We start from the raw sequence: 18,900 nt of genomic DNA on the forward strand, positions 1-18,900 counted from the left end.
TCATCTCCGTAACGCTTTCGCGATTACTAAATGATCCTGTAACGAAGCGTGCTGCTCTCCGTTGGATCTTCTCTATCTCTTCTATCAACCCTATCTGGTAGGGATCCCACACTGCGGAGCAGTATTCAAGCAGTGGGCGAACAAGCGTACTGTAACCTACTTCCTTTGTTTTCGGATTGCATTTCCTTAGGATTCTTCCAATGAATCTCAGTCTGGCATCTGCTTTACCGACGATCAACTTTATATGATCATTCGATTTTAAATCACTCCTAATGCGTACTCCCAGATAATTTATGGAATTAACTGCTTCCAGTTGCTGACCTGCTATTTTGTAGCTAATTGATAAGGGATCTATCTATCTATGTATTCGCAGCACATTACACTTGTCTACATTGAGATTCAATCGCCATTCCCTGCACCATGCATCTATTCGCTGCAGATCCTCCTGCATTTCAGTACAATTTTCCATTGTTACAACCTCTCGATACACCACAGCATTATCTGCAAAAAGCCTCAGTGAACTTCCAATGTCATCCACAAGGTCATTTATGTATATTGTGAATAGTAACAGTCCTATGACACACCCCTGCGGCACACCTGAAATCACTCTTACTTTGGAAGACTTCTCTCCATTGAGAACGACATGCTGTGTTCTGTTATCTAGGAACTCTTCAATCCAGTCACACAATTGGTCTGATAGTCCATATGCTCTTGCTTTGTTCATTAAACGACTGTGGGGAACTGTATCAAACGCCTTGCGGAAGTCAAGAAACATGGCATCTACCTGTGAACCCGCGTCTATGGCCCTCTGACTCTCGTGGACGAATAGTGCGAGCTGGGTTTCACACGACCGTCTTTTTCGAAACCCATGCTGATCCCTACAGAGTAGATTTCTAGTCTCCAGAAAAGTCATTATACTCGAACATAACACGTGTTCCAAAATTCTACAACTGATCGACGTTAGAGATATAGGTCTATAGTTCTGCACATCTGTTCGACGTCCCTTCTTTTTTGTAAACGGGGATGATCTGTGCCTTTTTCCAATCCTTCTCTTCTAGAGACCTACTGTACACCGCTGCAAGAAGGCGGGCAAGCTCCTTCGCGTACTCTGTGTAAAATCGAACTGGTATCCCATCAGGTCCAGCGGCCTTTCCTCTTTTGAGCGATTTTAATTGTTTCTCTATCCCTCTGTCGTCTATTTCCATATTTACCATTTTGTCATCTGTGCGACAATCTAGAGAAGGAACTACAGTGCAGTCTTCCTCTGTGAAACAGCTTGGGAAGAAGACATTTAGTATTTCGGCCTTTAATCTGTCATCCTCTGTTTCAGTACCATTTTGGTCACAGAGTGTCTGGACATTTTGTTTTGATCCACCTACCGCTTTGACATAAGACCAAAATTGCTTAGGATTTTTTGCCAAGTCAGTACATAGAACGCCTCTCGTATAGCCCTCCTCACACTACATTTCGCTTCGTGTAATTTTTGTTTGTCTGCAAGGCTTTGGCTATGTTTATGTTTGCTGTGAAGTTCCCTTTGCTTCCGTAGCAGTTTTCTAACTCGGTTGTTGTACCACGGTGGCTCTTTTACGATCTTGCTTGGCACATACTCATCTAAAGCATATTGTACAATGGATTTGAACTTTGTCCACTGATCCTCAACACTATCTATACTTGAGACAAAACTTTTGTGTTGAGCCGTCAAGTACTCTGAAATCTGCTTTTTGTCACTTTTGCTAAACGGAAAAATCATCCTACCTTTTTTAATATTTCTATTTACGGCTGAAATCATCGATGCAGTAACCGCTTTATGATCGCTGATTCCCTGTTCTGCGTTAACTGTTTCAAATAGTTCGGGTCTGTTTGTCACCAGAAGGTCTAATATGTTATCGCCACGAGTCGGTTCTCTGTTTAACTGCTCAAGGTAGTTCTCAGATAAAGCACTTAAAAAAATTTCACTGGGTTCTTTGTCCCTGCCACCCATTATGAACGTTTGAGTCTCCCAGTCTATATCCGGCAAATTCAAATCTCCACCCAAAACTATAACATGGTGGGGAAATCTACTCGAAATATTTTCCAAATTATCCTGCAGGTGTTCAGCCACAACAGCTGCTGAGCCAGGGGGCCTATAGAGACATCCAGTTACCATGTCTGAGCCTGCTTTAACAGTGACCTTCATCCAAATTATTTCACATTTCGGATCTCCGTCAATTTCCTTCGATACTATTGCACTTCTTATCGCTATAAACACGCCTCCCCCTTCACTGTCCAGTCTGTCTCTGCGGTATACACTCCAATCTGAGTTTAGGATTTCATTACTGTTTACGTATGGTTTCAGCCAACTTTCTGTCCCTAGTACTATATGGGCGTTGTGACCGTTTATTAATGAGAGCAGTTCTGGGACCTTTCTATAGACGCTCCTGCAGTTTACTATTAGCACATTAGCACATAAGTGTGCAGGTCCTTTTAGTCAGCGTCATGTGGAATGGCTTAACATGCACTCCATGTTTTCATGAAAGCAGAAGTCATGTACGGAGGAAAAGATAACTTAAATATTGTCCATAGTAGTATATGAAACTAAAATCGTCTTGTGTATTCACATGTTTAATCAAGATCCTCTACTGTAACAATTATGTACTCTTATTATGAGGTAAAAAGGAAAGGGAACTATACAAAACAGAGTGAAGTGCAACTCAGTAACACAGCAAACAATAATGACTACCTCATATAGTAGTACCCCAGGAGTATTGTCGTGTTTTTAAAGTGACCCCTAGATGCTCAAAAATATCCCACAACAATATTCTGAAATATTGATGATATTATCCACAGCAGCTCAATACTATTGAGTAATAGTAGAGTGGTTTGCAGTGCTGGACTACAAAGACACTGTGACAGTTGCTCTTTGCAGCAATCAGAAAGAAAGATGGATTCAAAGATGACTCACAAAAACTTGTTGAGAGATTTGAGGTTGAACAAATAAATAACAAATATTATGACAGTGTCTTGTGTGCTGATGATCCAACATTTAATACATTGCTGGAAATGGTTCTCCCCATACATAGGGACCTGGTGGCCCCACCCACTCAAACATAAATTTCTGCAGACACCCATGTCCTTGTCATCGAAAAACAAAATAATACTATGAGAGTTGCAGTAATGCTAAGGCAGCGCTTATCTATTATGCTACCATGCCTTGCTCCTGGCATTTCTTTCGCAGACGTGAAATTTTGAGACTTAGTTATGGAAATGTTTCATCCAGTAATGCTTGTACTAACGTATTATATTCAGATAGCAATGTGTACATGGAGATAAATGTTTACAAATACTGTAATTCACAACTTTGCCTTAACTGATTTTTTTAAAAACATCTTCCTTAACAGTTGTTCCTTACACTATCTGAACAACCAATCACACAATTCATTGTCATTCATACTTCTGTTTTTATACTAATCTGTTGTAACATCCCACCATACTGGCAATTATTTATAGATTTTGATGCACTCTAAAAATAATGATCTTTCGTTTTGTTTTGAAGTTATTTTCCACGCAACAAGCCTCAACACCTTGGCCTGTGTAGCACTCAGGGAAACATATTTCACGATACTTCCTGCAAATGTGACGTCATTTTGGTGTTTTATACAGTATCGACAATCGTAGGAAGTTCTATCAACTATTGACGGCATTCAATGCAGTTCTCTCTCCCATGGATAAGATGTTAAATGGGGTTTACAGAGGCATGTATCGTTGGCGCATATTGAGTTATGCACAGAAAGATGCCTGTGTAAACACCCAAAACTGGCGCACATAGAAATGCAAGTTGCAGCTGGATCTACTTAAGGCCAGTTCACACTGGCCTCATGGTACCATCATGTCATGGCACCAACACATGTAATCACACTGTCCGTGACATCACAGCACATCAGGTCAATTAAAGATGCGTGATATCAACTTGCATGGCTGTCCTCAAATGTTTTTTTTTTTTTTTTTTTTTTTTTTTTTTTGCGGGAATTGTGATCTTCGCAAAATGATACTCAACACAATGGGATCGGTTACCATGTACATGGATGCTCGAGCCCACATTTGTAAGAAAATGACATTTATTCGACTCAAATGGTTTGCTGGGATAACTTGTATGTTGGAGAAGAAAGGCAGATGTGCAAAAATGTCATTACATGGTACCGAAGGGGAATTTCACACACTCTACAAGGAGCTTGAGAAAGAGGAATCTGCATTTTATATTTTAGAAGGTTGAAGCACCAGTTTTCTTCATTTGTTGTGTCAAACTGCACCCAGATCTACTAAAAGAAGCACAGTGTTACCACCTGCCATCACATCCTATGAAAAACTGGTTTGTTCAAGTTTAGTTGCTAGTCCAATGCAAATTTTTGTACAGTAGTTGTATCTCCCTCAATACCTTTCCTTTCAATATTTATAGGTTTTCTTCACAAGTTATATTTGGTTTCTAATAGTTCAAGTACCTCGTTTGTGCTGGTGTTAGCTAATGAAATCACATAAATATTGATCACTTATGCTTGCAAAACTGTTTCATGCACAATTCAGGGAACTGCTTAACGATAAATAAGTCTGCCACAAACACATATTTAAACAGACAACACCAATATGTTACTTGATTTATACTTCACAAAAAAGCATAGTCCACTGCTTTAGTATCTGAAGGTTTCCGTCCACTTCTTAATGGAGCACCAAAAATCCCTGATAAAATACAAATAAATTCCACATACTAATCACTCTGATTGTACCCATAGTACTTGTTTCAATTCAAGTTGCAGCCACACTGCAATTCATTTCATTGTAAAATACAAATACAGTACCAATATGTATGAGAACCCACTTTATAAGTGTAGTAGAGGGCAAATAATTCATTACAGTAATGTCATACAATTAAGATTACTGCCTCAGTGCTTCAACTAATTTATCATCAGTTATTACAAATATTAAGAAAAGAAATAACGAAACAAAACAATTTATAACAAATAACGAACAATAAGCAACTGAAATCAAACACTAAAACGATCACAAACCGGAATGTGGAGATTTGAGCATGGCTGTGTATCAGGAGGAAATGGGCTTGGGGAGTCACGCGGTCAACTGAGAAACATTCACAGTGAGGGGACAGCCAGTGTGGATGCCACCATTTGAAATACATTGCAGAATGTTTTGATGGGACAGGATGGGATGTGGCATGACATTATGGCCAATGTCAATTGACCTTTACTTGTGCATATTGGCTTGCCCCCAATACATATTCATCGTCTTTGAAAGATGGTGTTTCTGAGGTCTGAAATATAACGAGAGTGACCAAAAAAGTGGCTGTGACATTATACTGTGCGATTTCTGGAACTCTATGAAGTACATCCATGTTTTTAGAACATTAATCATGGTACTTACAAAGACCGGAAAATCAAAGAAGATGCAATGAAAGACACTGTGTATGAAATAAGGGAAAATGTACCATATACTGATGAAAATGGAGTATACATCAAAATCCAAAGTTTACAAAATCTATAAATGAGAGAGAGAACATGATTTAGATCTCGGTGAGGAGTGGTTCTTCAGCAAGCGCAATTTGTGGGTAGACATTACCGTGGTTTTCTATTACTTATCGGTTTTTGAAGAATATGGCAACTTCAGATGAGTTGGAATACACACTGCATTAGAGAACCTTTTCTGTGAAGAGATGTGCCTACATTTGTTCACTTGACAATTGTTTTTGAAGGAAGCTTCATCCTCATTTTCTAAATCCCTAATTAGCGTTTTACACGCTCCAAACTCATTTCTCCTTGTAATGCACTTCTGAACCCAACATCTGAGTCTGCTCTTTTCCCTGTTCAGGCGTTCCGTAACTTTCGAATATTGCTATTAAAACACCACTCGAATGCCCACATTTATTAATTCAGTTGGCACCATACTGAAAAAGAAAACTTGACTTACTTGGACTGTAAATTTTCTCGCTCGTGTGAATGGTCATTGTCGCACATTGAACTCAATTGAAGCACGTAAATACGCCCATGTAAAGCCTTTTTAGCGGCAGAAATATATCAACTGCAAGTGCCATTACTTCGCTGCAAGTCTTGTGAGATGAGTCTTACCCACGAAATAACAGCGAAATATTTGCGACGGAGAAGAATACGAACGTTTCAGCCGCAGTAATTAAAGCTGTTCTCTTAGGTTCCTGCATAATCACATTTTTGGAAATAAACAACAATATATGTATTTCATACTTCGTTCTCCTATCACACAGAAATCGTAAATAATATCAAATATTGCAGAACATACTTGTATCACATTCATATGAAATTATCAGAATGTGTTAACATCACTATGTTGATAGGAAAAAAAGGCATGTAGGAGGATGGAAGTCTGCATCCTCGACTCCATAAAACACGACTTTACCATCACACTATTGCATTTGTCTCATGTCTGGATTGGCATAGTGTAGAATGTTTGGTACTCGGAATAGTAGTTACATAACAACTAACAGGTCGTGCGTTTCCATACAAATATATTTTATTGTTGTACAAGGTACAAAGCATGTTGTCACAAACAACGATCAGAATGAACTAACTGCAGGTTCACAGGGGTTTGAGCTATCTAAGGGTAGCGATTTTGTTCCCGGCGACTAAACAAAATTACGTCCCGACAATCGTATCTTTCGAAGGCTTATATCTTTGATACACTTTACCTGACATTTGATAAGAAGGGTGCTGTGTCTGAGGCATTGCCTTCTAATGGCAAATTGCAAGTTATGATACAAAGTAGCTACAATTGCCATAATGAATATTGCACCTGCCACATCGATTGCCGATATTACATATACTGTCAAAAAGTCCTCACATTTGCAGGAAGTTTTGTGAGATGAGTGTTACACGTAACCTACTGTGCTCTGGATAAGGGAGAAATTAAAGTTATGGCAAGAATTAACTCTGAAACTCACTGTAAAGTTTGTGCTATTTATCCTAATACTCATTTATCAACCCTGAAGTGAGATGGCTCACTGATTTATAAGCAAAAGTAAGGTGATGCCAGCCAGCATTGAATCCAATAACACACACACACACACACACACACACACACACACATATATATATATTCAACAGATTTCAGTAAGTTGTATCAACAAAGAAGCTTATTTTTAGCAATTCTGAAAACTAGTTTCAGTAGTTTTGTCTGTGATATCTAAGGATGGGTAGCCATTCTCACAAATGAATTAAAGCAGTAGCTCATTTATCTTATGTCCAATGAATATAAACTACTCACAACTCCAAAACATTGAGGATCTTTCGAAAACTGTCAGTACTCGTAAAATATGTTGTAACAAAATTACGAAAAATGTCATATTGGTGGTTAAAGTTGTATCTTAATTAATGACATTTTTGTATGGCAAAGAAGTGTCCTAAAAGAACTAGCTCGTAATTTTTTTTTACACGTAATAGTTGGCTGAGACTAAGTTACCTTTTAATTCTTTGAAAGCGTGTCAGTCTTTTCTGTGCTTTCTATTCTGAGTGGTATTTTGTTTTACCAAATGGTCACCGTGTTTGAATATTATTTATTCATATTTGTATGTTTCATGAATAAGTTGTAAATTATTGACGACAGTTCACACTGAAAATGTGTGTGTGTGTGTGTGTGTGTGTGTGTGTGTGTGTGTGTGTGTATGTGTGTGTGTGTGTAATGTAAACAGTTATCAAAAAGATTTTTTAAGTTTCTTTATTTACGTCTTTTGGGACCATTTTTATAGTTGAATTTTATCTACTATGACAATCGTTAACTAATTTTGAAACATCCACTTTTTTACTTTCAATGTTCTACTGAATCTTTCAACAATAGTTGTTTTTAATTCACTAAAAGTTGAATAGTAACTAATGTTAATTTTTTCAGTAATTTTTCAAAATCCTCTATATAAAATTCCTTACCATTATTTCTTTGTAAATTTCTTGGTTTTCTTGACTCAAATATTTTGCAAAAGAACCACAATATTATCACCTGTTTTATCTTTTACTGCGATCGCCCATGCAAATTTTGAAAAAAATATCTATAACAGATAATAAGAATTTATATCCTTCTTTATCTTAGCAATTTCTTTCGACTTTCCAGAGGAAATTGCATTTTGTCTATTCTAATTCTTTCTAACTGGTTTATGTAGAGCATTAATAATTTGTTCACGAATATTTAAGCTTTCACCTACAAAATTATTTTAATAAATTTAATTTTTTTTAGTTTTTCAAATTAAACAAATTACCACAATTCATTCTTTCCGATTTTTAATTGTTAATCTATGAGGAAGAAGTAATCCAATAAAGTCTTTGCACTTTAAACAGTAAATCTGGTTATTGTGCCTCATTTATCCACAGCAAAATACAGTTAAATTATTTCACAAAACACAATTATCTTTACATCAACCGGAGCAGTTTTTACTGAATCCATAAATGTAACATTTAGAACATTTGATTTGCTAACTAATTTGATTGATCAAATATTAGGAGTTATTTTATAAAGTCTGTCTTCAACACTCACTGAAATATCAAAATCATTAAATGTTAAATCACTGTTTATGTTCTGATCAACAACAAGATCATTTTTTAAGAATAAAATCATATTCGTTGGAATTGTGCAACTTTTGTTCACCTCCAGTCAGAAAGAAAATGCAATTATCTGTTTATCATATTCTTTTTCTTTAAGATTACTCAAATCGTTTAAGTGTGGAGTAATATCAGTTTTTAAGAAGTAATCTTAGAAACTTTACCCATTTCCTTTTGTTGAAAACTAATTAGTTGAATTCGCTTTGCTACCATAAATATTCAAGTGTGTTAAAGTATTTGTATATTTAGTTTTTGTAACAAGTTTCGTAATTCAACCAGTAAATAATTTAGGTAATTTGATTTTTTGCATCAACTGGAACATTTGCATTCGAAACTCTTCTGCCTTAAAAACAGTATAATTTTTAGTTGGTTCAAAAATTAATTCTTTTCTGAACTTGTCTAAAAAACCATTTATCTGTGTGTATAATGAAGATCGAAAATTTTTGAATTTTGATAGAAAATCTATAGGTGCTAATGATTGAAAACATTTTACTTTTTCCAAATCGTCAATGTGTTGATTCCCAAAAATGTTCATTTACGAAATTCCACAAACTACATCATCAAGGTTTTGAATTCTCTCGATATTGTAGTATAAATTAGTCTTTCCCAAATAGTTAACTAATTATTTTGGGATATTGCCCCCATATGAATCAAAAACAAACTTTATAACTTTATTTTTTAATCAAATATCGAATGAGTTCTCATACGATCAGAAGTATCTAAATTTACTATTCCACATTCTAAATTTTTTGGTTCATTATGTAATTATGTACTTTCGACTTTCCTGAACATTTTGATATACAACAAATTAAAATCAGACAATTGTGGGACCTTCAAATAATATATTTTGAATGTTGACGTGTAACTCAAATTTCGCAGCTATGCATATACTGACACCGTTGAGCAGTCATATCTTAGGAACTACACAGTCTGGAAGGCTGTGAATTGCTTTGTTTTGTGCCTACTGCTACGTCTCAGACGTTGGCATTACGAATAAACAAATCAATCCTTTGTTTCTGATACTAGTTTCCGTTGAAAGTAGTGTGATTATCGGCTACTTTAGTAGTAAACTAACATCTATTGCTTTTTTATACGTAAATAAAATGACTAAGCGTAAAAGTAACTTCAAGAAACGCAAATTTGCGGGTAATAGATATATGAGACCTGCATTTCCTTTTGAAGTACTTGAAAACATGAGTGCTAGTAGTGAAGGAAACAACGATAATGTTTCTGATGTGACCATGTCCCCTAGTGCAATACAAAACAGTAAGCCATATGATGTTCCTTTCCAAATCTTGAGTGTGTATGACGTGTCACGAAAGGGATGGGAACACGTCTGCATAACCTAAAAACCAAGCTGGTTAACACAAAACTGTCTGATGGCAAGACAATAAAATGTGCTGGAAGACTAACAGAAAAAGGAATTGATGAATCACAGGAATATTATGGGAAGGCCATTATAGACAACTGTGACAATTTAGAGAAGATGAAAGGAGGTGTGTGGAGCACTTTCCATCATTGCATATCAACTGATGAAAAGCCATGTCATGCTTTGTATCCACCTCGACCAAACATTTGGTGTAAATATAGGCAAGCTGAATTTTCTGGCACCCTGCGTGAATTTACACATAATCATTCTCTTCCTTTGGCAGTAATGGATGCAATCAAACCTATTTACAGAGATTTGGAAAATCCTGAGGTACTGAAGCAGTGTTTACATGCAAAGACCCAGAATGTGAATCAGTCCTTAAATACTGTTGTGTGGTGCTGTCTGCCTAAAATGTGTTTGTTGGCCTTATAACTCTAAAGTTAGGAGTGTCTGGTGCTGTAATAAATTTTAATGGTGGGAACTATGAAAGACTTAAGGTTCTGGAGAAGTTATGAGTAAGATTTGGACAGGACACAACTAAAGGTCTGCGAGAACTCAATGAGCTTCATGTACGTGAAGCAGAGTTAACTGCTCACCACTGGGCTGTTGTGACACTGAAGAAGACACAGACTACAGGCCAGGGCAATTCTAGTGCAAAAAAGGTGCTGAAATGTAAGTCTGTATAAGAATTCGTAATAAAAAATTTTAAACCTCAATATATCTGAACTACATTTTTTTTACAATAAATGATCCATTTTCTAAAAAAGTACTGATGGTAGAGACACGAAATATTCACAGCGTGCCAAGTGTGAGATTCAAGACATATAGAACTAGAATAACTAAAATATCCTGATTTGTTTTGTTTTATGTTCATTTATTTACAAAATTCTGTCAAAAAATAAGTGTTTGAAAAAAAGATAAGTCCCACAGTACAATTTTAGTTATAATTCTAGTTCAGTGTATCTTGAAAGGGGCGTTCTGTAATTGTGGATAATTGTAAGTTGGTGTCTTAAAAAGTTTCCAAGATGGCCGGTCACAAAATTCGATAATTAGCCGCATAGGATATACAATGCTCCCGTAATGAAACTGGATGTCCAATATGGATACTGCCATTTGAAATGAATTGTAGAATGTTTTTATGGGATGGGATGTGATGTGATGTGACAACCAGTGTGAAATGGTCTATATTCGACTACTATTGGGGGGGGGGGGGTGACTTACTGTAGAGTGAAGGAGAAGCAGGAATATTAGACAAAGCATGAAACTGTCTACTTCTAATACTTGAGAAATAGCGATTGGGCTGACTAAATCAGGAACTGGAAAAGCTGTTTTTCATATTTAACTGAGTTAGCAAATCTGATTCAGGACATTTGAACACAACAGCCAAAAACTGTTTCCGAAATTGGGTTTTCGTCATTTGGAAGATGTGTTGTATGCAAATGTAGTGTGTAGGCTACGCATATCAAACGAGAGACCTGTCAAGGATATCGTCAATACTGTACACAAATGGCACAATTTTCCAGGCAGTGCAATATATTTCCAATTCTTTGATGTTCTCAATATTACTGGGTATCCCCTCAATCTCACTTCTATATGGTTAATATTACTGCGCATCCAGAAGATATTGTCAGTGTTACTGACCGTCTAGGAGCTACTTGACATAGGACGCTACTAAAGGTCATTGATTGCTGCCTCAAGCTTTCCGAGATCTAACGACTGAGGCTGATTCGCTCAGTTCGACTATTTGTCCAGCCAGTTTAGAGCCATTTTTGCTGCTAGAGGTGGCAATTCTCTATGATAAATTTCACACCCAGAATACACCAAAATCACCCACAAATTTAATCACTTATTCTTCCTGCTTTACTGCATATGCACATTAAATAAAATTTCGTTATCTATTGTACTTCCTTGTGTTGCTACTTTAATGGGCAAACAGCGGCAGAAGGCACTATTTTTCATGAAGAAATACGGTCAGCGCTGTTTGAGGAGAATTCTTATAATAAAATAACAATATCAATGTAACAACACTACCTTCTTCAACGATACCAACGACGCTTTTTTTATTTATTTATCTTTCCAAATTGTGGGTCACTGAACAACAACAAACAGAGCTGTAAACAAAACAGTGCAAATACAGTATTATTTCAGTAGATATATGAATTTTAACACTATCCACAAAAGATCTTCCTCTACTTGCAGTAGCTGTGCTGTCTTGTTTCGAGTCTCTTGTATTTCAAATGTTCTAAAAATTCTGCTACTGAGTAGAAACAATTATCTAATAAGAATGTCCTTAGGGTTTTACGAAAGAGTGTGAATAATGACATGATTTTTACCTTATGTGGAAGACTGTTGTAAATTTGTATGCTACTGTCCATTGTGGACGTTTTGTAGGATATGTCCATAATGCCTCGATATGAAGCTTTTCCTTTTGTGTTGTATCATGCTCATGGATATTAAAATTTTAGTTTATGTCATTTAAATTCTTTCTAACATAGTTACAAATTTCTACTATGTACATACAGGGAAGTGGGAGGATTGACGACTTTTGAAACAGAATTTGTTAGAATTTGATTGTCAAGCATGTTGCATTGCTCTTACAGCTCTTCTCTGTGGTAGAAAAATAAGTGAACTAGGTTGCGCATTTCTCCAGAATATAATTCTGTGCAGTAGGACGCTATGGAACTGAGCAAAGTAGGCAATTCAGACAATCCTAAAAGCTGCTTTAACAGAGAGTAATCGTAGACTATAACATATCTTATCTAGTATTTAATTCGGTTTGTTTATATGTGTGTGCCCTTTTAAGTTATTTTGGTGCTTTATGACTAAAAAATTTGTTTCAAGAGGAGATGAAATTTTGTTGGAGTTTATACTCACACTGGTGTAGCATGCATCATCTTGTAAAGGAAAATTTAGGAATGTTGTTTTCTTGTGTTTAGTTTATTCCCCTTAGTTTATTCACCTTAACCGTGCTGTAGATTTATTTAGCTCTTGTAGCTTACTTGAGGTGTTTCCTGAAACAAGAATGCTTGTGTCATTTGCAAAAAAAGTTTTTGCTTGTGACTCAATGTTTAGGTCTAAATCTTTTATATACAGTAGAAGCAAGATTGGCCCAAGAATGATCCCTGGTGTACTTCTTTTCTTAGAATTTCTGCATCTGCGAAACATATCCTGGTATTTTCATTTTGTTCTTGTTTTATTCGTATTTTCTTTCCTGTTTGTCATGCAGGATTCGAACCATTTTAGTGCAGTGCTTCTAATGCCATACACTTGGAGCTTGTTCAACAACATGTTGTGGTCCAGTATGTCAAACGCTTTACTTAAGTCTAAAAATGCCAGTGGCACTTTGTTTTTTGTCCACTGTTTGCAGAGCATTGTGCACAAAATCGAAGATGGCACTAACTGTTGATTTATTTTTCCTAAATCCATTCTGATTATCAGAGAGAATTTTATTTTTTTTCTAGAAATTTCATTTACCTATTATACGCTACTTTTTCTATGATTTTACAAGAGCCTGATAGTAAGGCAATTGGTGTATAGATTTCTTTTTTTGATTTATTTCCTTTGTTATGAATAGCGACCACTTTAGCAATTTTTCAACAATCTGGAAATGTGCCTGCCAGAAAAGATGAATTGACTATAGAGAGGCAGTGAAATGTTTGTAACGCATTACTAGCATCGAGGCGACAATAACCAAACACAACTTCAGTAAGGACACTGTTGTCTCCCCAAGAAGATTGTGTAGTAAGGATATACAACAAGCGCAGGTAGGACAGGGTGAAGTTATAAAGATGCCCTGAATTATAATGTGCAGGAATGCTTGATCAGTATAGAAACATATTAGGTTCCAGAAACTAGTCAACAAATTTACTTTACGGAAGGGTTTCAGTCTACATAATTGCTCCTGATGGCCCAGAGAAGACCCCACGCTCATTAGCGTGGCCTGTGAGCTCACTGGCGACAGCCTATGATGATAGAGCAGTTTCCACTTTGCTGTCGTATAGAAATATGAAGATGTGTGTAAAGAGTTGGAATCATAGGGGAGGAGCAATCATTAAGGTAATTGTATTAAGATTATTTTGTGGTCTTATTCTTAAAAAGTATTACGCTTATCTTTCAAGAAATCAAAAAATAATCACGGTACTTTGTCCGAGTCACAAGTGAAACAATTTGCGCTTACGGTAGCAGAGCCATAAATAAATGAAATACTAATTTCTGAATATTAACAGCTAATGTAAACAGGAATCTCTGTGCCAATAGATAACTGGTAACATCCATGGAGGTAGACCTCCATGGTAACATCATACATCACAGTGGTAGCAAGTTCATTGGGTTCCATAGTGGAAAACATTTTAGACAGAAAACTCGAAGATCTTTGGTTACTGGGCCACAGATAGCTTTTGAACCGTTCGTCGCGTGTTGTTGACTTAAGGTTGACGGAGATAAAAACAAACAACTTGGGTCACGCATAACAATATAGTACTCCCAACAAATGTAATACATATTCTAGCGCTTTCCGCGGACAGAATCACATGAGTCATTTTTAAAGTATGTTCACATACGGTGGTGCGTGTGAAAATAAAAGTTTCTGAATTCCTATAACCGATTTGGTAACATCTGTAGGTTTTTCGCAAAGGTATGGTATGACACGAAAAGTTGCCGTGTTGAATAACACATCTACAGAACATATTTAGTATCTATGAGAATATGTCCAGTTCCAGTTTTTGCGCTTTCATGTTAATTCATTATTTCAGATGGATGAGCCCATGTTATCGGATTTGGATAAAGCTCTGCATGAGCTGGGAATGCTAAGCACTGTTACAGATAGTAGCAAAGAATATGCTAAGGAAAAGGCTCAGCGTCGTGATTCGACGAATCGACAAGCACTGAACGTTCTGCATATGAACACCCGATACGTGACAGGTGTGATAATTGGTTCACGCAAAGGACCTAGTTTTCGGTACAAACCGTACCCAGTACCAAGTTTTGGACGTGAGGAAAGAGTTCGCACACGAAGTGAAAATTCTGATAGTGACCTCGATCTTCTGCGTAGTACAACACCAATTATTAGTAGTACTGCGACGATTAGCAGTAATTTATTTAAATCTCGCTCCTTGGAAAGTTTGAAAGTTGCAGGGTCTGAAGAAGATCTTGCTACTTCTGTACGAGATTTAGAATCAGTGTCAAATAAAATTCAGTACTTGCAAGTAACTGAATAAGTGCTTAGTTTTGTGTTCTAGCCTGATGAAAATCAGGTAATAGCAGTTTGTATTGTGCACGTTGTCAGACAACGTTAATAATTAAGTCATGGTGTGTGAAATGTTTGGCTGTTCAGTGTCTGTACTAAGCTCTACGGTATTGTCTGAACAGTTTGTTTCACCATATTGTGATAGCATTAGCCCATAAGTGCACATATGAACTGAGTATTTATTAATGTGTCTAAATTATTGTAAACTAATATGCCTTATATTGCAGCTATATATCACGTATTTTATGTGGCAAGAAAAAGTATAAACGTTTATATGTATTAACAAAATTGGTGAGAAGCTCATTTATAAAGAAAATACTTTCTACCAAAGAATGTAATGTGATTACATTATATAAAATATTGGATAAATGTTATCCTAGTTTCATGTATGATGGTCTCAACAAAGTATTCCTGTTCCTCTGACTGTAATGTGCCCCTATTTGTTTGTGATCTAAGATGAGATCATTATAGTGTCATTCTCTTGTTAAAATAGTTTGACCATTAACAGAATCAGAACTATAAATTACTGTAGGCATGTTCTTCCCTTTCTTCACAAATAAAATACATGAATTACTGAAATATAGAATGTCTTTCAGATAGGATTCTTGGCAAAAGTTAAGTATTGGACTCCCCCCCCCCCCCCCCCCCCCCTCGAAATCTTGGTTGTGGTGACAGATTAATTTGTAGCACAGCCCGAAGTCTAGCGTAGATTGGAAGGTTAAACTTTGATTGAGAGTTGGTGAAGTCAACAAATGAGAAAACAGAGAATCTGCTAGTGGTAGCAAATTGACTGGTAGTGAAACCTAATGTTTACATTTGCGTCATGTTGGAAAATGTGAGGAGGAGGGGTGTCCAGTATGTAACTTTGACCATATTCTTTTAAATGTACATGTTATATGATGTCAGTTGTTATTTAATTGTTTGAAAAATTGTGTTTGTTAATAGTAATGGGAATTTCCAGGCTGGCAAGATAATTCAGACATGGACTATATCATTGATTGTAACTGTTCATAACAGTAGTGTTTTAGAAAAACTGATGATTTCAGATCAGGTAGATGCTCAAGGAACATATAAGAAAATTTACATCAAGCCCTTTTGAAAATGGGTTTATCCCCCCCCCCCCCAAAAAACAAAATAATGTGTACATCTCATTTGATAAAAATTTCATGTTTAAGAAGTATTGTGACTGGTATTGTTATAGTGAATGGTGGTACACTTCCACACTTGATACAAAATATGAAGTATTTGTAATACGTTGACTGCCACAAGGCTGCTGGCGGGTACAGTAGAGGTGTGTACTTACTAGTGGTCACATGCTGCACTGTATTTAGTACAGTGTATCTTTCTGTGGTGTGTAAAGTTACAAAAACAAAGCCAAAAGTATTGAGCAAAATATAGTCCCTATTTTCTGTCCACCAGTCTCAACTCAATCTGAAAATAAAAGTTAATGTACAATATACTGTGCTAAACAGAGTGGAACATGTGGCCACTTGTGGGGACTACTGTCAGGTGTGAATCTCTGTTGTGTCTGCTGGTGGCCTCGCAGCAGTCCTTACGTTAAGTAAAAGTAAACACTCAGTCTGAATGTGCAGTGGAAGATCTTTCAGAGTATAATCTGCGGCAGAGCAGAATATGCATTGTTTTGCCTGATTTTACTGCACTTGATTTCATCAATTTTATGACAAGCTCGAAAGTATTGCAGCATCAGGGTCTGTGTGGGAAAATCGCATAGTTATAAGAAAGTGTAAAATACAAGAAACATATTGCTTGGATATTGTCATGCAGATCTTGAAACTAGTATTGTGCACTTCATATTATGATTAGGAAAAAAAAAAAAAGCATTGGTGGTACAATTATCATCAGCACTGCTTAAGAGCTCTGTATCAAATGGGTACATGTTACATGTGGATAAGGAAGTAACTGATGTAGATCTCAAGTGTTGTGTCAAAAGCAATGTACATATAAATATCCCAAGTACTTCAGAAAGCTCCAACATACTCCACTAATAAGTATGTTATGTCCCAGAATCCATTTTGGGAAGTTGTCAAATCCAGTTTGATGATACAGGTTTCCATAAAGTATGAGGAGACACTATTTTAAAAGAAAGGAATTGGCAAAAATAACATTATTTTAGAGACTTTTCAGTTCATTGAGAATATCTTTGAGGCGTTTTTCGTGCAGGATGGAAAGAAAAAAAAAATTAATCTGTTGTATGTCAACTTAGTATCTGTGACCTGTTGTAAGAGGCTTAATTGTCAGAGATTGAAGTGTTAGCCTTGCTGATTGTATTTCCTGCAACATTTTAATTCTGTTACATACACCCACATTACAAATTTGCAGTCATTTGTAGCTCCCTTATTGCAAACAAGGAGAAAATGAGCATCTTACTAGCTTTCATGGACTAGCAAGAGACATTCCACTTTGAGTATGAAATGTTAAGTCCAGTCACAGTTGACTTATTTTTGTCAAGGATGCTCACTTCAATGTTTCATTGTGGCAGATGGTGTGTGCATGTTGCAAATATACAGTAGAAATACACAGACACAAATATTCAGACAAAAATTAACCTGCTGCCAGAGTCAGTATGGTTTAGGACAGATTAGAAGGACAATTGCAGAATTTTTTCCTCATTTAGAATGTAGTTGTGCTTATCTTTCTTATCATGTTTTTGATAGATGCATACTGTCTCCATAGCAGTTTCCTCACAATCTGTTTCTGCAGCTTTTACACACAGTACAGGAATTGGGTATGTTAACAGTATATAGTATTTGAACAAATTCTGGATACCTGACAGATTTTACCTAGAAGTTATCATGGGGACACCACACTCTTTGAAACAAGCATATTTTGAAGTGGTTTATGATTAAATTGAAATTATTATTCCAAAGAAATCATTTCTTACTTGTGTCAAGAAGTTGTATCACATTTACAGACTAGTGTCTCTCGTAGCCAATGACTCTGGTTAGTTGACTGCATATTTTGAATTCTATATATTATTGTATACTCAGTTGTGTGATTTTATTCTACTTAATTTTAGATGTTCAACAAGAAACAAATGAAAATAGTAAAACATGACACACTGAGTTCCAAAAATAATGGCATATCAAAAGCCAATGATTACTTGTAAATAATTATTACTAAGAGCTGCTGAACTAATAATAAATGATTGAACTGCAAATAATTACATTTAGTCCAGCAGACTAGATTTACTGTGTCTGAATTTGGCTTTTATAAAGAATTGTCTACCAAGAAACTAACATATAACATCACAATTAAACCTGGCAGAGCTAAAACAGAAAATTAGGAGGAGTGATGATGCTAGGTTCGAATTCCTGTTCAGCTTCCTTGATTTAGTTCATCTACTGTTTTCTTAAACCACTTGTGCCAGGTATTAAGATTATTCCTTAAACATCCTAACCACTTTCTCCCCACCCTTTCTCCATTTGACATAGTGCTCTGTTGCTAATGGCCTTTGCATTGATAAGTAATCATCTTGTAGGAAAAAATACAGTGTTAGAATTTTATGGTGATTCTTTCCACAGCCTTTGATTTTGTTGACCATCAAATTCTACATAACTGATTATAATATTGTAGCAAGATTGCATGGCTGTGGTCCATTCGTAACAGGGAGCAGTCGGTCATATTAACAGAGTACTTCTATATGAATAAAATACACTCAGAATAGTGGA

At 36.2% G+C, this 18,900-nt stretch overlaps 1 protein-coding gene across 1 annotated transcript; it reads left to right on the forward strand.

Annotated features, from left to right (window-relative positions):
- The first annotated feature begins 14,342 nt into the window (after positions 1 to 14,342).
- On the forward strand, positions 14,343 to 15,794 carry LOC124595402. Its single transcript, XM_047134131.1, has 2 exons — positions 14,343 to 14,599; positions 14,718 to 15,794. The coding sequence occupies exon 2, from the start codon at positions 14,718 to 14,720 to the stop codon at positions 15,180 to 15,182; it is 465 nt and encodes a 154-aa protein (XP_046990087.1). The 5' UTR covers positions 14,343 to 14,599; the 3' UTR covers positions 15,183 to 15,794.
- The last annotated feature ends 3,106 nt before the right edge of the window (positions 15,795 to 18,900 follow it).

Source organism: Schistocerca americana, chromosome 2, assembly GCF_021461395.2.
Source record: "Schistocerca americana isolate TAMUIC-IGC-003095 chromosome 2, iqSchAmer2.1, whole genome shotgun sequence".
Taxonomy (NCBI): Eukaryota; Metazoa; Arthropoda; class Insecta; order Orthoptera; family Acrididae; genus Schistocerca; species Schistocerca americana.

Bases quoted from the DNA above. Each gene is read 5' to 3' on its own strand.
- LOC124595402 (XM_047134131.1), top strand. From the start codon at position 14,718: ATGGATGAGCCCATGTTATCGGATTTGGATAAAGCTCTGCATGAGCTG.